Source organism: Rhinolophus hipposideros (genome assembly GCF_964194185.1).
Source record: "Rhinolophus hipposideros genome assembly, chromosome: 10".
In the NCBI taxonomy this organism is placed as follows: domain Eukaryota; kingdom Metazoa; phylum Chordata; class Mammalia; order Chiroptera; family Rhinolophidae; genus Rhinolophus; species Rhinolophus hipposideros.
Genome location: NC_138056.1, coordinates 13,424,469 through 13,446,015, shown reverse-complemented (window position 1 = coordinate 13,446,015; position 21,547 = coordinate 13,424,469). Strand labels below are relative to the sequence as shown.

At 38.6% G+C, this 21,547-nt stretch overlaps 1 protein-coding gene across 5 annotated transcripts in view; it reads right to left on the bottom strand.

Moving 5' to 3' along the window:
• CKAP5 (cytoskeleton associated protein 5) overlaps positions 1-21,547 on the bottom strand; it is an 86,617-nt gene that overhangs the window by 10,074 nt on the left and 54,996 nt on the right. For all 5 annotated transcript variants that reach the window (XM_081064349.1, XM_081064353.1, XM_081064350.1 and 2 more), the window contains exons 19-35: positions 21,080-21,137; positions 20,865-20,990; positions 20,148-20,284; positions 19,829-20,003; positions 19,127-19,240; positions 17,491-17,619; positions 13,945-14,139; positions 13,421-13,556; positions 12,294-12,382; positions 10,449-10,574; positions 8,004-8,153; positions 7,507-7,710; positions 7,155-7,290; positions 6,525-6,718; positions 5,430-5,602; positions 4,087-4,260; positions 3,745-3,865 (exon numbers count right to left, since the gene is read on the bottom strand). In XM_081064349.1, the coding sequence (XP_080920475.1) occupies positions 3,745-3,865; positions 4,087-4,260; positions 5,430-5,602; positions 6,525-6,718; positions 7,155-7,290; positions 7,507-7,710; positions 8,004-8,153; positions 10,449-10,574; positions 12,294-12,382; positions 13,421-13,556; positions 13,945-14,139; positions 17,491-17,619; positions 19,127-19,240; positions 19,829-20,003; positions 20,148-20,284; positions 20,865-20,990; positions 21,080-21,137 (2,437 nt within the window). The remainder of the gene's footprint in view (positions 1-3,744; positions 3,866-4,086; positions 4,261-5,429; positions 5,603-6,524; positions 6,719-7,154; positions 7,291-7,506; positions 7,711-8,003; positions 8,154-10,448; positions 10,575-12,293; positions 12,383-13,420; positions 13,557-13,944; positions 14,140-17,490; positions 17,620-19,126; positions 19,241-19,828; positions 20,004-20,147; positions 20,285-20,864; positions 20,991-21,079; positions 21,138-21,547) is intronic.

Here is a 21,547-nt window from a genome sequence, read left to right as displayed (position 1 = left end):
GTCACCCTTGTCATTCAGACCACTAATTTGGTTTCTGCAGTGATCACTCTCTCCGTCAGTCCATCTACTAAATTTTAACATTCTACAACTATGATTTTTTGCTTGGAAGAATCTTTGTGTATAAATTCACCTTAAGTACTCTTTCTATACCTCACTCCCCTCCTCTTGTGGTCATCTAGTCTCCTTCAGCAGTTTTATTTTCCCATAACACTCCTGTTCTGGTTATTTTACTTTTCCTCCCAGCTACTGGGTCCCCTAAGGTGTGTTAAGTTATTATTCTTTATCTGTCCAGAATTCACTCTCGGGTCCATCTTTCGACAAACCTCAACAATGGCAATCTGAGAATGGGAAACATAGCAGTTTCTGCCCTTGTAGATTTTTGATATACCACTTGGCAAACTATCAGTCATATGGCAAAGCACCAAGAGCAGCCATTTCTGCTCTTCGTTCTCTGGAAGTACAAACACCAGAGACTTGCCAGTCTCAGATAGTGAATTTGGCCTTTTTGTCCAGCTCCCTGGAGTTCCTTGGGGCTAGGAAGAACACCAGGTCCTCCCATTAACACTCACATAGGACACTGTTGCCCCTTCTTTAGGAGACCTACTGATCTCCACAGACGAGGAGTGATTGCTCTCCAGGATTCTGATCCTGTTCCCTGGGCTCTGCACTGTAGAACCTCAGACTCTCTTTAGAGCCATATGGGAAAAAGCCTCAAGATGGACTTGAGGCTTGTGTATATACTTCAGGCGCTACCTACTTGACCCAGCAGCTCCTCTGCTCAGAAAAGGCAGATGGGTTTGGACTGAAGTTGATACAGGCAGGCAACAAGGGATGGTATGCATTCAAGTCACTATTTTCCAGAATCCCATCAATTGTCCCCCCCCCCGCCCATATTAAAACTGTTAAGAGGAGACTTAAACAACAGCAAAAATCTCGTGCTAAAATTCCCAATTCTGCCTTTCTATTTCTAACCGTCTGTCATGATTCATGGGGATGTCTAGTGGGTTACTCAAACTTAACAAAGCAAAGACATAGCTCTTGATTTCCAACTTCTCAAGACTGCCCTTTCCCCAGCCTTCTCCATCTCAGTACAAAGCACCACCCAGCTGCTCACGCCAAAAATTAAGGAGCTGCTCTGGATCTCTCTCTTCTCTCACGTTTCATATCCAATCTATCACCAAGTGCTGTGGACCGCCGCAACCTCTGAAAGATACCCTGAAACCCCCCACTCTACATCCTCTCCACCACGATCATCCTACTGCACATGATATTATTTCTCATATGAATTTCAATCACAGCTTCCTGACAGATCTCTCAGAATCCACTCTTGCCTGCCTACAATCTGGTCTCTAAAGAGTGGCCAGAGTGACTTTTTCCTTAATAAAAACAAAGTTCAAACATTATAGAAATGTTGGAAGCATAATAAAGGTACTTTTTTTGTCCTGTGTCACTGGAGAGTAAGCTGTCAGTCTGATGCTTTCTGCTCCCGATACTTCAGTGTGTGTTCTTCATAACAAGGACATTCTCCTTCACAATCACAACAATCAAAATCAGGAAATTAGTACTGACATGACTGCCATCTAATCCTCAAGCCCCATTCCATTTTCTCCAACGGCCCTGTTATTTATAGCTAAAGCCAGTCTAGAATCATGAGGTGCATTTGTCGTGTCTCTTAGTCTCTCTTCAGTCTAGACCAGTCCTCAGTCTTTCCTTGATTTTCTTGACCTTGACACTTCATAAAATATCCAATTAACGTTTGTTTGATGTCTCCTCATGATTAGATGACATTAGGAATGTCAGCAAAGTGATGCTGAATTCTCACTGGATCCTATCAGGTGGCACATTGTTAATGTTCATTTTGATCACCAGATTAAGGTGGTGTCTGCTAGGCTTTTGCACTGTCAAATTACTCTCTGTGTTTTGTATTTTTTTGGCTACTTTTTGTATATTTGTCATTTGCATTTTGTGGGGAGATACTATGAAACTACGTAAATACCCCATTTCTCTTCAAATTTTTAATTTATATGTGCATGGATTTGTGGATTCCTATTTTATTAAATTTTCTTGAATCCAATAAATTTATTCCATATTTTCCAATAAATAAGATAGTGATGACTTACAACCCAACAAATGGAATAAAATTTATTCCTGACTTTTGTTCCATTTGTTGGGTTGTAAGTCATCACTATCTTATTTATTTTGATGCTGAAACTGCCCCCATCCACACCAGGAGTGTGTTGTAGTTGGCTTCTGGATACCTCTGACATGTCCCTGTCGTTCTCTGAGCCTATCTTTGCTCTCTGGCACAACAAGATGTTTCAGGATCATCTGGTATTTTTCCTGATTTAACCCTGGAATCAATCACTTCTCTCCAGGGAGCTCTCATTCCTTTTAGTAGAAAATGGTATATAGAAGACAAGATTTGAGGGTCCTCCTTGCTGCTGGGGTACTGCTGTTGCCAGGTCCTCTCAGTGAAGAGCTAGGGAATACATGTTATGTTATCTGTGATATACATTTATACCACATACATACACCCACATCGGTATTTATTTCTATATCTACATATTGAAAACCATGAACTCATACTGACACATCTAATTCTAGTCCAATACCAGAGTTCCCTCTATCTGTGTTGCTCCCGTACTTGTATTCACTCCCTCTGAAAGTAGTAGATAGCTCCTGTTGTCCTTAATCAATCCCTTTGAATATAACCAACCTCTCACCTCTGCCAGCAGCCCCTCTCCCTTGCAGACGCTGACTTCAGCTTCGGCTCTGACTCCCCATTCTGAGCCACCTGCTCACTGCCCTGGCCCACGACACATGTGGATGTCCTCCTCATCTTGCCTTGGGTCCTACTACCATGCCAGACCAGCTGCCTGCATGGGCATCCTTTTCATCCTGCCCAGGCTCTGATCCCAACTCTGCATCATCCCGCCTGTGTAACACCCTCCTCACAAGGCTGGGGCTCTGAGACTCACATTGGGCCCTATGGCCCCACTCCCAGTCCCTTGCCACAAGGTAGATGCTTACCTTGCTCTACCCACCTATAGGCTTTAGGACTAGACTGTTAGGGAAGGGAAGCAGAGGAAGAAGGGAATGATTTTTAAAAAACATGTAGCTCTTTACTTAAAATTATCTACTAGTGTCCCATCACACTTAAAATAAAATCCAAACAACTTACTCTAGGGCTTTTAAAGCCCTACATGATCTGGTCTCATTCTATACCATTCTCCCTGCTGCCCACTGGGGCACATGGGCCTTGTATTGCTTCCTTTTACGTGCCAAGCTCATTTCTATCCTAGAGCCTCTATACACTAGCTACTCCCTCTGCTCAAACCCCTGACCACCAACCTCAGTAACTACTCAGTTCCTCTTTCCAATCACCCCATTTGAGTTATACTTACTATTATCTGATATAGTTAGTTACTATTATCTGATATTTTCTGGCTTACTTATTTGTCTCTGTCCACTAAAATCTAAGTAAGTTCCGTGGGAGGTGGTCCCTACTTACTCGCTGCTCTATCTCCAGCCTCCGGTGAATGAACGCGATGATAAAGACCAAGGCTCTGTAGAGCTGTATCCTGGGAGGCAAGCGATGCCTGAGTGGGACCTGTGCACTTTGCTCATCGGGCCGGTACTGAACACTGCCTGCCTCCGTTAATACTGCGACCAGTGTGCAACCATCACTCTTACAACTTTTACATACACTAGTGGAAGAACTGTCATGGGTAACACCCTCATTACCTGCGTCAATGCTTGGATGCTCGTGTTGATGTCACCACTGGCTACTTGGGAGATAATGAAATTGATTGTGGATGCTGTATTACTGTGCATGTCATCAAAGTGTGGAGAAACAGCCCGGATCCTAGAGAGCAGAGCAAAGGGAAAACATTCAATCTTTATTACAAGATAGCCCAGTGAGCTGGAATTATGCAATTCCCCACGAGATCCAGGTCTTAGTAAAGAACTGCTATCATCTAGGTACTAATCAGTTCTAGAAAGTTCTAATTGCACAGAGAGGTCTCTTCACATTTAAACTCCATGATCATGAACTGCTTAGCCTCAAAATCAAAGAGGTGAACTTACTTGGGTTCAGGAATAAGGACCGGTTCAAAAATGTCATCCAGTTTGTGCTGAACAAGTTCTGGCATTTCACATCGGACTGTACCATTGTCATTCTCAATCTCATCTAGATCCAGCTGAAATTCTCGGCGCACCATCTGGGCTGCCTCTGGATGCCCACTCATGCTTCGAGCTTGGCTGAGGGGAGCAAAAAGAAGCTCCTGAACTAAAGAGACGTCTCCACCAAAAGGCAGGAATAGCACTGCCAGCTGCCCCAAAGGTTCCAGACAGACATTCAACTTCTGGTTTCAGCCCCCCTGACTGATTTAAATATTTGAGGTTAACAAGTGCCTTCAATGGGCCACAACACTGGTTCACGAATAACTTTAATTTCCATTTATAGCCCCTGCCAAATTACAAGTATTCTCTCTAGTTCACTAAAGTCAACAAACCTTGTACTGCTATTCCAGATGGGGCAGGAAATAATTAGTAAAGTACACTTATATTGACTCAAAGCTCTACTTCTGGGCAAAAATTTAAGAAAAATCTGGACTGGCTGGTTCTTTTCTACCAAATAAATCAGTGTTTAAGTGTTGCGAATCATAAGCATCATTTCACGCAGTATTCAGTGCTTTTTATACTTGAGGGACAGTCACCTCTGTTTAGGAATATTCACTCTTGTCAGGTTGGGGCCAGAATTATATCCAAGTAATAGGTATTTAAAGTTTCCAAATTCAAATTGCTCAAAATATACTCATGATACAACCCAAAACAGAGCTGTCTTGCTTAAAAGGTAGTATTTTGAGTCCCTAAGCTAATTCTGGGTTGCATGCATTTTACTTAGCCTTATCTAAAGAACAGGAACCTGAGCATGGCCAAATATATAACATAAGGAAGAAAGAAAGGTAACCAATATTTTAGCCACACGGCATTGAGTTGCCACTTCTGCTAGCCAGTGGACTTGCGTGAAAGGCTGGATTCGTGGGATACTTATGGACACTCTCTACTCTGGTTATAAACTCTAAGCCAATCACCCTCCAGAGGGGATGAATCCAAGTCAGAAGTTAGAAAGATATAAGAGCCCTGCTAATGAGAAATTAGCAGGCAGTACTTACATCCTATAAGTGCGATACATAATTCTGTCCACGGAAAAGCAGTGAAAGAAGGCACAAGACTATTAAGAAGTGGTTTTGAGACAAAGACATAGACAATGAGACTGAAGGATTAAACATTTGGTTACAAGACATTTACCCACTTTGTCATGCATGACAATGGTTACAAGAACGCAAGGTTATGTTACAGCATAAGCTCTGAGCACACAAGGCAAAGTCCACAGAGATGCCCTCAGACTGTCTGCATCTACATACTTGAGCTTCGAAGACATGTCTTCAGCTGGTCCCTTGCGTAGCATGTTGGCATTGGAGCTTATGCTCTGTGTGCGCTGAGGTTTCTCTTCCACCTGTTTTACTGGTGCAGCAGCAGGCCTCTTTGCTGACCGCTTAATCCTTTCCTCGAGCATGCTCATATCCTTCTCAGAAAGCTGTAAAAGAGGCCAAATTCAATTATTAGCATACCCCTCTATTATAATATGAGAAAATAAAAAACCTGATTAAGTGGAGGACTCAAGCATTAATATCCATTTTCATATCAAAGCAAACAATTGACTATGTTAGGATAAATTTAATTTCAAAACACTATCTACATTTTTAAATCAACTACTGTTAAAACCTGCATTGTTATATAATAAGAAACCATATGAAAGAAGGAAAGGATACAAAAGGAAAGGCTATTAATAACTACAAATAAAAAGGTCAAAAAATAAATGAAGCGTCCTTATTTTTGCTGTGTGACTAATGGGTAAGAAGCTTCACATTCGGTCATCTGTAAAATTCTCATCTGCTTTATTTTCTTCACTGGCCTGTAGTGAGGATTTCATTAGACTAATACAAGTAAAACTATGTAAGCACAGTGTAAATATGTGTGATGCTAAGAGGTAACTGGAGTGAAGGACTGAGGTCCAGGCACACCATGACTGGCTCGCAGGAAGTAAGGAGTTGGACGCAGGACCTAATACGCCCAGAGACTCTTGCTCTGACAGGTACCAGCATCACATTATACACAAGTGAGTGCTTGTTCACAAAAAACTAAGTGCACTTAGAATTTAAATCTCAGACGAGCTCAGATGTCTTGATTCAAAAGTAGCTCTCAATTCTAAAAGCAAACTGCTAAAAGTAGAATGCTCAGCAAAGAAAATGATGTCCAGTAAAACACAGCCTAACTGTCCTACAATAATCAGAGACATCCTTCAGGGTTTATCAGGATTCTAGGACACACCGGTAGGTTGAGTTTAATAAAAAGTGGTAAAAACTCAGCTAGAGTTGAAATGGCATGAAAACGGACCCTGAACTGACCTTGAAGTCAATTCACTACCTGCTCATGATGTTCCAAGAAAAGTCACTTACAGTTCCAATCAGTTTGAACACCTGATCCCCGTGGACATTGTACACGGTGACGATGGTGTTGAGGGCAGCATTGCGCACGGCGTTGTCACGGTCTCCTATGTGAATTGCTATCTCCTTTAAAGCTTTCCCTGGGGTTGGTTGGCAAACATTCATACCATAGGACTCGACCAGACACCCCAGTTCTTCCAGGCACTCTGCCAGGGGAGAAAAGCTCAGTTAACGAGACTCAATACACATTTGACATAGAGATCTTATCTTTACTAGATACATGTCCCTTAGCATAAATTAAGGACTAAAATCTTACTCCGGCTCTGCCTAGAATTTTCCCTTCTTGTGTTTTAACACAAGGAAACAATGGTGTTAAAGAAAGTGCTTCTGGGAGGAAGGGATGCCTGTGAGTCAGATGGCCCCTGTGCACTTGATTTTGTCACCAGGGTGGTACTGAGTGGTGCCCGTATCACCTGATACTGTGGCTCCACCAGTGTGCAACTCATCACTCTCACAGTCCTGATCAGAAGGTTAAAATCAACTACAAAGACTCTGATAACATTTCCTTGCTCATCTATAAACTATTTCTTTTAGAGGTTGCCGCTGCACAGACTCCCGCCTCAATTTAAATGGTTGCTTCACCTGCTCTCTGTTTTGAGTTTTTGGATTTGGTTCCTTCCATGATGAAGGGGAACATCTTGCTGGCTGGGTAGACAAGGCACATCCGGTTCAGGATGGCACGGACATCTTTACGAATGACATCCTTTGGTTCTCCAACCTAATTAACATAATGATTCAGTGAGGCATTTTCTGAATAGCAAAGGTTCTCCCTCCACATGAATCATTAGATCTTAAAAATAACAGGGGTGTTAAAATAACGAGTGGTGGAAGGTATTATCCTAAAATAAATGGAAAAGGGAGAGGGAATAAAAGTATAAGAAATGAGATCAGCTGGAGGCTTGAGCAGTCTTCCAGAGCAAGAAAAGCACATTACCTTGAGGATGAGATAGGGGATGAAGGAAGATGCTTCGTTCTCAGTAAGGTGATACTCCTCTTCACTTAGCAGGGTAAAGAGTAATTTTAAATATTCTAAGGCTTTCATTAGGACGCTCGTATTGGTGTCAAAAAACCGCAGGGTAAGCCACTTCAAGATAAGATCCAGGCAACCAATGACACCCTCTTTTTCACTCTCCAAGTGCTTAAACAAAACAAAACCCCGACAAGACTGCATAAAAATTTAAATTCTATTAGGCAAGTACCTCTTAAATTGTATTAGAGTTCAAAAAGAAAATGATAGATTTTTAAGCCTCCATTTAAGACCTCAAATTATGAACACACAGTCATTTATTCTATCAAATAATAAGACAACTCCAAAAATAGAGAACATGGTGTATTCCAGTTCCTTCTCAAATGCAAACTTCTGATTATTTCCTAGGGTTCAGTATTCCCACATGGATGAGACACATGCATATTTATCTATTGCAAACTTACATCAACCATGACAGCAAGGGCTTTGTTATGATGCTGAAAGTCTGAGTGAAACATCTCATCTTGTAACCACTTAGCCACACAGCTAGACATCTGAGTCTTTAGTTGCTCAATGTATTCATCCCGTGGAGTAGTAAAATTCCACTTCAGCACCTGAAGAAAAACCAGTGAAAAGGGGCTGTAAGGTGTTCAACTGAAATGAGGTAGAGAACTCTATTTAAAGTAGCTTCAGGAATCAACAGGATATTTTTAAACTTAACAAGATTAATTTGTAATGAAATATGACTGAAAATGTACTCTCAAGCTTTCATATCTCTGGAAGCTTAACGCTGAAAATCATCTAGGAATAGAATTTTTGGCAATTCTTACTAGAAAAATCAATGCTCTATTTATTATTGAATAACTTGGTGGACCCTGTTAGGCTGACTTCAGTAAAAGGAATATTTGAAATACCTATCAAAATTTAAAATGTATGTACCATTCTAGGAGTTTAATATGGATATACTCACAAATGTACATAAAGAACACCTTCAAAGATGCTTATGGCAGTATAGTTTATAATAGTGAAAGACTAGAAGCAACCTAAATGTTTACCATAGTGGGTTGGGGATAAGGAAAGGTACATGTATATGATGTACCAATAAAAAGAATGAATGCGGGGGCAGGCCCGGTAGCTCAGGCTGTTGGAGCTCCATGCTCCTAACTCCGAAGGCTGCCAGTTCGATTCCTACATGGGCCAGTGGGTTCTCAACCACAAGGTTGCCGGTTCAACAACTCGAGTCCCACAAGGAATGGTGGGCTCTGCCCCCTGCAACTAAGATTGAACACGGCACCTTGAGCTGAGCTGCCGCTGAGCTCTCAGATGGCTCAGTTGATTGGAGCTCAGGCTCTCAACCACAAGGTTACCAGTTCGATTCCTTGAGTCCTGCAAGGGATGGTGGGCAGCGCCCCTTGAAACTAAGATGGAACATGGCACCTTGAGCTGAGCTGCCGCCGAGCTCCCAGATGGCTCAGTTGGTTGGAGCACGTCCTCTCAACCACCAGGTTGCCGGTTTGACTCCCGCAATGGATGGTGGGCTGCGCCCCCTGCAACTAGCAATGGCAACTGGACCTGAAGCTGAGCTGTGCTCTCCACAACTAAGACTGAAAGGACAACAACTTGCAGATGAATGGCACCCTCCACAACTAAGATTGAAAGGACAACAACTTGACTTGGAAAAAAATGTCCTGGAAGCACACACTGTTCCCCAATAAAGTCCTGTTCCCCTTCCCCAATAAAATATTTTTTTTTTAAAAAAAGAATGCACATATAAACACAGATATGGAATTCTCTCAAGATATTTCAAATATTAGTAAAAGAAGAAAACTACAGAACAAAAAGTATGGCATGTTCTCATTTGTGCAAAAGAAGGGATATACATTTATACACATATGATTATACAGGTATGGAATACTACTAATTCTGGAGTAATGCTAACACACACACAGAAAATGGTTAATAATAGCCTCCCTGTGGAGGGATACTGGAATAGGAGACATGCTTTTCATGCTACACTCTCCACTTTTTGTACTTCTTTAATGTTTGTAAAAAACAATGTATATATGTACAAAATTGTTACACTAATAAAACCAAAGCAACATCAAAAGAGAAATGACTGAACTAGACATATATAGTCACCTTGTACCTTTTAAAGTATCAGGTACAAGAAGGATAAACGAAGTAGCCTACCACATGTGTCGTTGATAAAAACCAGTGAATAATTTCCATTCTTTCATTCTAAAAATTAAAACAACAACAACAACAAGTTCTATTTCTATTTGGAGGAACAAGAGGCAACAGCTCTATTCTACAGTTTATTTTTTAGGAATTAATGCTCCCATAAAGTAGTCTTAGAGAAACAAGAGAAACAATCATTTATAAACAAAAGATTCAGTTAATGATTAGATATTTCACAATGATAAGAATTTTAGACAGCAAAATTATTAGTATATATATATATTTTTTTTTTTTGTAAATTTTACTGGGGGATATAGGGGAACAGTGTGTTTTTCCAGGGCCCATCAGCTCCAAGTCGTCCTTCATTCTAGTTGTGGAGGGCGCAGCTCAACTCCCAGTCTAGTTGCAGTTTTCAATCTTTAGTTGCAGGAGGCGCAGCCCACCATCCCATATGGGAATTGAACCGGCAACCTTGTTGAGAGCTCCCGCTCTAACCAACTAAGCCATACGGCCACCCCTCTGGAAGCTCAGCGGCAGCTCGTTGTCTTCAATCTAGTTGTGGAAGGTGCAGATGACTGGCCCATGTGAGAATCAAACCAGCAACCCTGTTGTTCAGAGCTCCCGTTCTAACAAACCGAGCCATCTGGCCACCCAGCAATATTATTCTTGATAATAAAACAAAACAAAACAAACAAGCAAAAAACTCCTGAGGAGTCTTATTGCTTTCTTACCTTTAATCCCTTTTCATCTTTCATTCTTTGCTCCTTTCCATTTGGAACAACAATAAAAACAGGACCGGATTTGTCTTCATCGTCCTTTAAGCTGGTTTTGCTCAGCACTTTCTTTCCTTGTGTGCTCTACAGCCACGGTTTAGGAAATACTGGTTAGCGAGGTTACTGCTCCTTGGAAACACGATGTTGCTGCCCAGTAAAGGGCACTACACAAACAGAGACACCTATCGACATTATATTCCACATGAAAGAAACAGACGAGCCCCAGAATCTTACATGTGTCATGTATCTGTACAGGTTTTCTAGAAATGTTTCTAATAACATTCTTACGTAACTATTGGGTAGTCCTCAGACTGGCATGTAATGTAGTTGATAAAACTCTATTGTCTATCATTGGTCTGGGTCACAGACTACTTTTGTTTATGAGGTAGTTTTCTTTCTTGAAATCTTCAACACTACTTATAGCTTTCCATATTCATGACATTTTGAATGGTATTCACACATTTTACATCACTTAGTTGAGAAAGCTTTTCTGTTTCTCTCCACATAAAACATATCTCCATCATAGGACTATAACTGGAGACCCTTTGAACCTGTTTCTAGAGAAAGTTGCTAAAAGCATTTTAAATGCTTAACTATTACAGTAGTTTTTAAAAATAATCCAAGATTTAGAATCTTTCTATCAGATGGAAAGAAAACAATGAATAGTCAGCATATATATTTAAGGTAATATTTGAATGTCACTAGTTGAACCATTATAATTATAAAAGTAGCAAGAGTCCACTACTTCTAGTTGTCCAGAATTTCTTTCTACTTCTAACACTGAAGTCATTCAGTCAAAACAAATATGAAATCATTCATGTGAAATGCTTTGTAAACAGCAAAAGACTGGAAAAAAAAGTAAAAAATACTTCAAAGCACTTGTGATCAAAATACTAAAATAAACACTTGTCAAATCTGGAATGAAGACAGGAAAAGAACAGCTTCACTGGACAGTTCAGAAGATAATTACCCCTTTAAATTAACTCACTGATTTAAAGGACCCACATGCAGGGAAGGAAAACAAATAATTCTAATATTTAGACCAATGGCCACAGAGCGTTCATTCTATAATGAGCATATAATAAATGTACTGGGTAATAAAACAGTTTCTAGTCTGATATTTTTTTCATCAGTTACACTCAGTTAATGAAATGGTTTTCTTGTTTATATTTACGATTATTGCCTACTTCTGCAATTTTCTTTTTGTAAGTATTAAGTAATCAATACTCTAAATACAATGACAAGTTCTGAATCTTGACATACAAACTGATAAATTGCTGTGATTCAAAAACTTACATGAAAAGATACCCACAGGACATTCCAAGTTGAGTATTTGAACATATTTCTTTAAATTGTCCAACTCTGCTTGGATGCTGAACAGATTGGTGATGCATCAAAATAAATCCCCTTGGTGTAGGGACAGGGTATGTCCTTGCAGATGAATCGCAACACCTTCTGATGACTTAACTGTGCCCAACTTAAAGGAAGTTCATTACCTGATTGATTCTTCTTCCTGAGCTACATATGATTTCTTTCTCTCTTCACTACTACAAATTTTCCCCAAAGATCCTCATGACAGAAATCATGACAGCACCCCTTGAGAGCAGGATATCTCTGTTTTGGGGCCTTATTAAAATAATGAGCCACAGAAAAATTTAAAGTGTAAATAAATCTTTAAAATGCGATAATATCAAGAGTAATAATGTCCTTTCGTACATAATATGATCTTTTCTAGTAGAATGATGCAGTGTATAAAACACACTTAAAAGTAATTCTACATCTAAGTATGCAGCATTAACATACCTTGGCTTTAGAGGAAATTCCTAGAGCTTTGGCCTTTTTTGGATCAGGCTTGGGTTCTACAGTGCCAGAAACAGAATCTTCAACAGGTGCTTTGAGAAAAAAAGCATGTATTATATAAATATAAACTCTAATATCATTTTATTCTGGGCAGGTTAAATATATAATAACGAGAAAGCCTACAGTTTTAAATGTACCAATTTATAAAGTGTTTTCAGTTAGATTTTAGGAGAGTAATCCCTCGTTAAGCATAACCTCAAGAAATTAATTCAATATATCTACATCTGCTTTACCAACATTTAAACTGCAGTTTTAAAACTACTTTCTAAATAGCAGTTAAAAAAAAACCTTTTTGCTATTGATACTTCCTTAAGTGCCTGTTATCTTTGATACTCAGTATTTACTACATAGTAGGACTCCAATAAATGTTATATATACTTTGATACTAGTAACAGTTTTATATAAATAAAATTTCTAACTTTAGAGCATTAACAATTTTTATCCCACAAAGCTGAATAGTATTATTTTGTTTAGGCAGTAATAAATCTAGAACAGAAGTGGTTACAGTTTAGACTTTTATTTTACATGCTGCAATTTTAACATCAGATGAAGAAATCAAGAATTTTCCCTTCAAGATGATTAGTAAAATACTACAATGTATCAGTAAACGGCCAAGTGCAGCAAAAGGAGACTCATTTGGAAATAAGTGCAGTTCTATGCTGGTTCACGTTCTGGCTGCCTCTCTGGCCTTAGGCAAGCCACTTAACCTTTTAGGTTTCCCTATCTGTTAATAAAGGGGATTAAGCTAGATAGTCCCAATTCTTCCTCTAATTATAATATCCAATAACAGAAAATAGTTGTGAAAACCTTAAAAATTGGCCGGAACACTCGCTTTCTGGAGTATTTCAATGTACTACTCCAAAACTCCATTTTGGACTTGGAAACCAAATCAATCGTCTTTGTACCCTCGGCACAGTTCCTGGCAAATATTTGAGAAAGCAGGGTAAGGATAGATGGAGAGAGGGCTTGGAATCTAAGCCATGAGGAAATGTGGTAAAAAATAAAGGCTGATTTCTTTTAGAGTTCCCTTGGGCTATTTCCTTCCCCTTTAATCACGTCAAAATAGTTACCTGAGGCAGGCTGGAATTTGGCTGGAGCTGACCCTCCCGCTGGTTTGGAAGTTGCTTTAGCAGGTGCAGCGGGCTTGGCTGGCATATTAGCTTTGGCTTTTTCTAGCATGGCCAATACCTGATCTTTAGAAGTTGGCTAGGGAAACAATACAACAGAAGTGAAAGACCACATAAATGAGACACTCATACTATGCTTCCTAACAGATCTTGAGCTGAAACAAATCCATGAGCTCCTAGTTTTAAGTACCAATGAAATAAGGGAGGCAGCACCCAGTCCAAGAGAAGAGACACACATTATGCAGTCACACTAAATTAGCTACCATTCTAGAGGGCCACAATTTTCACTTCTGCAGTCAGCAGGTTCTTTAGAAGTTCTACATTGCTACATATTTTATTTTTGCCCTCACTGGGATTTTAAATTGAAACTCCTAGGAGATAATATGGTCCTCTGCCTGTATAAATTCATGTTCAATATTTTCCCTATGGCTTTCAACAACAGCAGTAGGAGCAACAAGGAGTAGCACCTTTAGTTTCCCTGTAGCCTTGGCCATTTTCTCGTATCCTAAATGCATCATGAAGAATGGCAAGGCATCTTGGGCCTTCTTTCGCACGTCCCCATTGCGATCCTCCAGGCAGGAGTAGAGATGGGGGACACACAGGATAAGGTCTGTGGGCGTGGAACGAAGAGTCGGTAGCTTCTCAGCCAGCCAGCCCAGAAGCTGCCAAAAGAAATAAAGACCGGTTATAAACTGCAAGTGGAAAACTGTTATTATTTATGATCTCAGGCCTAATGATTCCATCAGTACCAAACCCTGACTCAGTCCTTACACTACAACTTTCCAATATGAAATCAGTAATTTTCTTTGGTACTGTGCTATATGTAAATAATAAGAACTGTGCTATATGTAAATAATATATGCAGAGGACAATCTTCTTCAAGATTAAAGACACAGCTCTTTGGACCATATTTGGGCATTAAATTATAAAGTTTTAACCATTTTTAATGCATTTTAAAGATGAAAAACTTTCACTTGTCAAAATTTTTTTTAATTCTAGAAACTATTCAGCTAGACAAAACACAAAACATTTATTTGATCAGAAGATGACAAGTTCCACCAGGACTTCTGTTTGCAGCCTTACATTGACAGTTTTTCTTCATACTTCTAAAACAATTCATATCTATATTTATTTTTAATTGAGTTTTATTGAGATGATTATAGATTCACCTGCAGTTATAAGAAATAATACAGAGAGAGCCCATGTACCCTTTACTCAATTTCCTCCAATAAGCAGCACTTTACAAAACTTATGTATAACAACCAGGATATTGACAGGGATATAAACCACTGATCTTACTCAGACTGCCCGGCTTTAGTTATTCTCATTTGTGTACGTGTGTACATTCTATACAATTTTATTACATGTACGTTACTACATCTGCCAGCAGTCAAGATTTTGAATAGTTCCATCACAAGGATCCCTCATGTGCCCCTTTTATAATCACAACCATTTCTCTCCTCTTTCCCCCCAACCTTAATCCCTGGTAACCACTACCTTGTTCTCCATTTCTAATATTTTGTCATTTTTTAAAAAAAACTTTTATTTATTTTTAAGTGTGTTTTTCCAGGACCCATCAGCTCCAAGTCAAGCAGTAGTTTCAATCTAGTTGTGGAGGGCGCAGCTCACAGTGTCCCATGTGGGGATCGAACCGGCAACCTGTTGTTAAGAGCACCGTGTTCTAACCAACTGAGTTAACCAGCCGCCCCCTATTTTGTCATTTCAAATGTTTTATATAAATAGAACCACACAGAATGTAACTGTTTGGGATTGGTTTTTGTTACTCAGCATAATTCCTTGGAGATTTATCTAAATTATTACATATATCAATGATTAATTTCTTTTATTGCTAAATGGTATTACACATATGGACATACAACAGCTTAACCATTCATCTGTTGAAGGATCTCTGGGCTGTTACAAGTTTTTTGGCTATTATGAAGCTCTATAAACATAAATTTTTATTTTTCTGGAATAAATGACCAAGATTACAATTACTGGGTCATATAGTAACTACACGTTTAGATTTTTTAAGAAACTGCCAAACTGTTTTCCAGACTGACTGTACCATTTTACATTCCCATCAGCAGTGTTCATGTTTCTCTACGTCCTTGGCAGCATTTGGTGTTTTCACTATTTTTTAATTTAATAATTCTAAGAGGTGAGTAGTGATATTTTATTGTAGCTTTAATTTGCATTTCTCTGATGGCTAATAATGTTGAACATCTTTCATAAGCTTATTTTCTATCTGTATCCTCTTTAGTGAAATATCTGTTCATGTCTTTTGCCCATTTTTTAATTAGATTTTTTTTACTGTTGTTTTGAGAGTTCTTTATATATCCCAGATAATGGTTCTTTATCAGATATAGTTTGCAAATATTTTCTCCCACTCTGCAGTCTTGTCTTTTCATCTTCTTCAGTCTTTTGCAAAGTTCTTAGTTTTGATGAATTCCAATTTATCAATTTTTCCTTTGATGGACTGTGGTTTTGGCGTCAAGTCTAAGAATTCTTTGCCTGAAGAATGTCTATATCCTGAAGATCTGCTCCTATGTTATCTTTAAAAGTTCTGTATTCAACATTTAAGTCTACGACCCATTTTGAGTTAATTTTTGTATAAGCTGTGAGGTTTATGTTTTGGTCTATGGAAGTCCATTGTTCCAGAATCAATTGTTGAAAGGCTATCCTTCTTCCACCGAGTTACCTTGGTAACCCTATGAAAAATTAGTTGACTATATTTGTGCGGGTCTATGTCTGGGTCCCTCTTCAGTTTCACTGACCTGGGTCTATCCTCCCTCCCCCACTCCCCAGATCAGTGTTTTGATTGCATTAGCAATATAGTAAGCCTTAATATATGGTAGAGTGAGTTTTTCCGTTTTCCCCTTCTTTGTCCAGATTGTTTCAGCTAGAATATAAAATTTAGAATAAGCTTGTCTTTGTCTATAAAAAAATTTGCTGAATTTTTATAGGAATTACATTAAACCAATATACCAATTTGGCAAGAAATGACATCTCTACTACGTTGTTTTCCAATCCATGAACTTGGCATGTCTCTCCACCTATTTGGGTCTTCCTTAAATTCTTTCATCAGCATTCTGTAATTTTCAGTATGGATATTCTGTATTTGTTTTGTTAAATGTATATCTAAGGATTTCATTTTCTTTGGAGTGATTGTAAATGGTATTAATTTTGGTTTCCATATGTTCATTGTACGAGTATTATAAAGAAATGTGATTGATTTTTGTGTGTTGATTTTGTATCCTGCAATCTTACTGAACTGAATTATTAGTTCTAGGAGTTTATTTGCAGATGCCTTGGGATTTCCTATGTAGACAGTCATGTTTTCTGCAATTACGGATAGTTTAATTTATTCTTTTTCTAATATGTATTACTTTCATTTCTTTTTCTTGCCCTATTGGAGTGACTAGAACTTCCAGTACTATTCTGAATAATAGTGAAAGTGGACATTCTTGCTTTGTTCCTGATCTTAAGGGGAAAGTATCCAGGCTTTCACCATTAAGTGTGATATTATCCATAGAAGTTTTTGTAGATGTTCTTAATCAAGTTGAGGTAATTCTATTATTAACTTGCTGAGAGGTGTTTTTTTTTTAAATCACAAATAAGTGTTGGATTTTCTCAAATCCTTTGTCAGTTGATATGATCTCATAATTTTTCTTCTTTAGCCTGTTGGTCTGATGGATTACATTGATGGATTTTTGACTGTTAACTGTGTTTTTATATTCTGATTAAAACCTTATTTCACTATTTAAGAGTGCAAGAAATGAAAAAATTTCACAAAAAGGCTAGTCCTTTAAAAAGTTTTATTATTTAAAAAAGCACATGAAAGGGGAAAAAAAGAGCCAGATGAATACAAAAGCTCCAGGAATTTGATTTCATTTTATTAACTGTTTTATAATGAAACACATTCTGTCCATGTATGTGTATTTCTTAGGTAGGTCCAAGCCTCTATGTAGATAAAAGACATCAGTAAAGCACATGATATTTGTAGTACTAACCTCTTGCCTCAGGAAAGGATTTTCCTTTTTGAGTTCTTCGGAAAGGTCTTCTCCCTCCAACCATTCCTTCATGCCAGTCTGTTCTGCCCAAACATTCACAGTTGCTAAGGCAGCAGCTCGAACATTGTTCTGAATGGAGGAGAGAATTAGCAAAGATAATCAACTAGGGTTTAGAGGAAATAAATAAAAAGCTTGTTACTTTGTGAACATCAACAATGGAGGCTTCTCTAAGGTTCACGTGAACATTATTTGTGTTAGGTCTCTGAATGTTAGATCTCAGAGACCTTGACTTATAGACAGAGCCAAAGACTGCTACAGCCCGGGCTGCAGCACGCCTAAAGGAGACTTGCAGCCCCAAAGGGCTGTTGGTTACAGACAGAAACCAACAAAATGTCTGTTGGCCTGCACCTGCAGACAGAGCCAAACTTCTGATAACAGAAAACGCCACAAAACAGCTACTGGCTTGCAGGCAGTCAAATTTTCTGTTCAAACAATGCTACCCTGTCAGCACAGCCCCTATAAAACCCTCTTCACCCCCTCCTTTGGGGCTACAAGTCTCCTTTAGGCATGTAACCTGGGCTGTAGCAGTCTTGCTCAGTCCAATATACTTTTCTCTCTTACAATAAAAACTTTCATTATTAATTTGCCTGACCAGGCGCGTTCCTTTATTGGCTGACCTATCAACTTGGAGCCATTTTCTCTGAAACATAAGCTAGTTCTATAGTTGTACTAAAACTCCATATTAAAGTAGAAACATAAAAGTCCAAATTATAAAGATCCTGTACTCAGTTAATTGGGCAAAACTGTAACCTAGGCATAAAATATCATGTAAGGGGAATAGATTCTTAGGTTTTGTTTCTTGAATCTCTGGGGGCTTTTATGTCCATGGTTATCTGCCAAAGAATGTAATTCTACATGTTAGAGAACTTATAATGGTTAGACTGAAATTAACAATTTAACCTAACATTTATGTTTTTGTACTACTTTGCATTCATAGAATGAGAAGGACTTACAGACACAAACAATATTAAAACAGCCCAATTCCTCACATTAAATGAATTACACAAAAATAAAGAGACATCCAAATATTCAATCTAGGGCTAAATAGAAGAGGCTTGCAACATTCAATGAGACTAATTCTAGGATTGTGAGATTGCCAATATCTTACTGAAGTACTAGAGGATTCTGCTCTGGTAGTTCAGGGAAAAATGGGAAAAAATACGTGACCCAAAAATTCATGTATTTATTCATTCTTTATACCAATACTTTTAACAGTGATGTCATAATCCTAATAGCAACTATTTTTTTTAGCTCATACTATATGAAACAGGTACAGGTACTTTATGTACTGACTCTTTATTTAATTCTATAAGAATTACATTTCACAGATAAAGAAAATGACTTGCAAAAGAGAAATAATTTAGCTAAGGGTCACAAAGCTAGTAAGTGATATATCTGGTTACATTAATACTGCCTGGGAGGTAAAATGTTTACTGTTTTCCTCTTAACGCTCTCTTTTCTATAGAGGTTATAAACTGTTGACATGTACTCTTACATGTAAGAAAAGAGCACTATTCTTAGCCCGAGTGTGGCTGGCTTACTCCAGAATGTAGCTGTACGGAAGAGCCAGGTTTACCTTGCTGTCTCCAAGGACGGTGATGACAGGGATGCCTAAGTTCTTCACGTGTTGCTTGATATTTGGGCCCATGGCCACTGCCAACTGCTGGAGGATATTCAACGTCTGCTGCACCTGAGTGGAAAGAGCCAACACTACATTCAAATCATGAGCAAGCTGTGTACAGTTTTGTAAGCTTGCTGCTATGTAGTCAATGCATAGGAGTTACTGGGGAAGTTAAGAGACAGGGAAACCAGCTCTTTATGATGATAGTCTAATTAGCTTATCAATAATTTTCAGGTGGTGGCTTTTCCTTTTATCATCAGCTCATAACATTGGACTATTAGAATTTTAGACCAAAGATTATATTGCTTTATAACTTTAAAGTAAGGTAAAGCCCAGTTTAAGAAAATCCTGATATAAAAATTCAAATTTAAAAATTAGAAATGAAGCATGTTTATGTGTACTACAAGCGGTTTTGTATAAACATATTTAATATTCGAGTCCTATAAAAAGCAAATCTGAGATTCATGAAATTTGATTAATAAACCTGCCATTTACCAACATATCTTAAGGAACACTTAAGAAATTAAAGGAAGCTATTTCTAGTTCAAAGCAAATAAAGTGACCAGTCATTTTTTTTGCCGGTGATGGTTACATCGAAAAGGAACCTCCTACAGGGGGAAAGAGGGGAGATAAAAAGAACAGGCATTTTCTACGTACCAAGATTTTATTTGAATCATTGAGTCGACCTTTCAAGGCAGTTGGAAGTTCACCTATATTCGGTTGGATAAATTTTGCTTCATTGATAATACCTGCAACTTCATCTAGGCCTTCTTTCCTGATCTTCCAATTTTTGTCCCCAATCTTAGACACCAACTCTGAAGTGATTTTATCACTGAAAAAATAGAAGACAGAACACTTAACCCCAGACTCCTAAAAGAATAATGTTGTCACAGAAGTAGCCCTAACTGAGAAAAAGAAGGCAGCATACGAAGAAGTCAGTATAATAAATCAGATAAACCATGGCCAGCAAACCTACCTGATTTCTGTCCTTGGCAAAAGATCCACAACATCATTGCCCCCATCATCTGGCTCGTCTCCATCTTCTTCATCGGCACCACTGGTGCTGTGTTTGGAAATCCCTCTGGTTGGAGCAGGTGGGCTCTGTCCCTGCATCTACATACAAAACAAAGAAATCCACCAGTGAGGTGAGAACTTGATGAGAGCAAACAAGTTAAAGAATGGTGCCTGTGTCAAATTTTCATGTTTCTCTATAATACTTAATAGTTGCACGGTACATGTCTCAATTCCTATTTAGATTCCAATTTTGACATTACACGGCAAACGATACTTTTATATAGACCTATTAGAATCTGATTTCTCAATCATGAATGCCTGCCAAAACTTAGCAATTTCCATTAGAAAGTTTATTCAAGGAGGGTCAAGATTTTTTACTAAAAAAAAATTTCTTTTAAATGTTATATTTAATGTACTTTTTGAATAGGTCATACATTCAAAAAATGAAATTCTGAAGGCACAAAGGATATAAAGAGGAAACTCTCCCATCCTATATCATAACTACCCTGTTCTCTTCATCACAGTCATCAATTTCTTATGAAGTCTTCCCAGGGATAATTTATGCATATAAACGCAAATACATACGTATTCTTCATTCCAAAGAGTTAAAAGTTTAAACTTAACTAACATGAGCCTGCTCAAGTCCACCAATAGATTGTATAATTTGTGAAATCTTTACCTTCTCAAATTCTGCATCTATCTGAGATAGGAGGGCAGGCTTCTCATCCTCAAAGAACATTCGCAAAGAGGGACCAACATACAAGTACATCACACCAAGCAGGGTAATAGCAGAAGTCCTCACAGCCTGGCAGACAGAACAAAAAGAGTTTTCCAAATCAGAGCAGAACCACAAAGATTGCTGTAATGTTCCCGTATAAGCTGGTATGTACTCACTGGGTTAGTTGCAGCAAGAGCTGTCTTCACATTGCTAATGAAAGCTTTCACATTCAATCTACAAGAAATAATATTTAGAATTAAAAACAAACGAATCGAATATATAAAAACAAATCAATCGAATTTATAAAGCCAGACTCTAGAACTGGCTCCCTGTGGATATGTCCCTGGAATCTCACCTATTCTCTTTGCACACTCCTTTAAAGTGAGCTTTAAATACTATCCATATGCTCATTACTCCTATAACCAGCGTTGACTTCTCTCCTGAACGGCAGATTCAGATTCCCACCTGCTTTTGTGACACTTCCATGTGAACAGCTAACAAATGCCATCCTACATCTATCAAAACCAAACTCCTGGTTGTTCACACCCCAACCCCAAACCTGTCCTTCTCTGTCTTCCCTACCTCAGTGAAGAGCCACATCACTCTCCCAGTGGCTCAGGCCACCCTTGACTTGAGTCATCCTT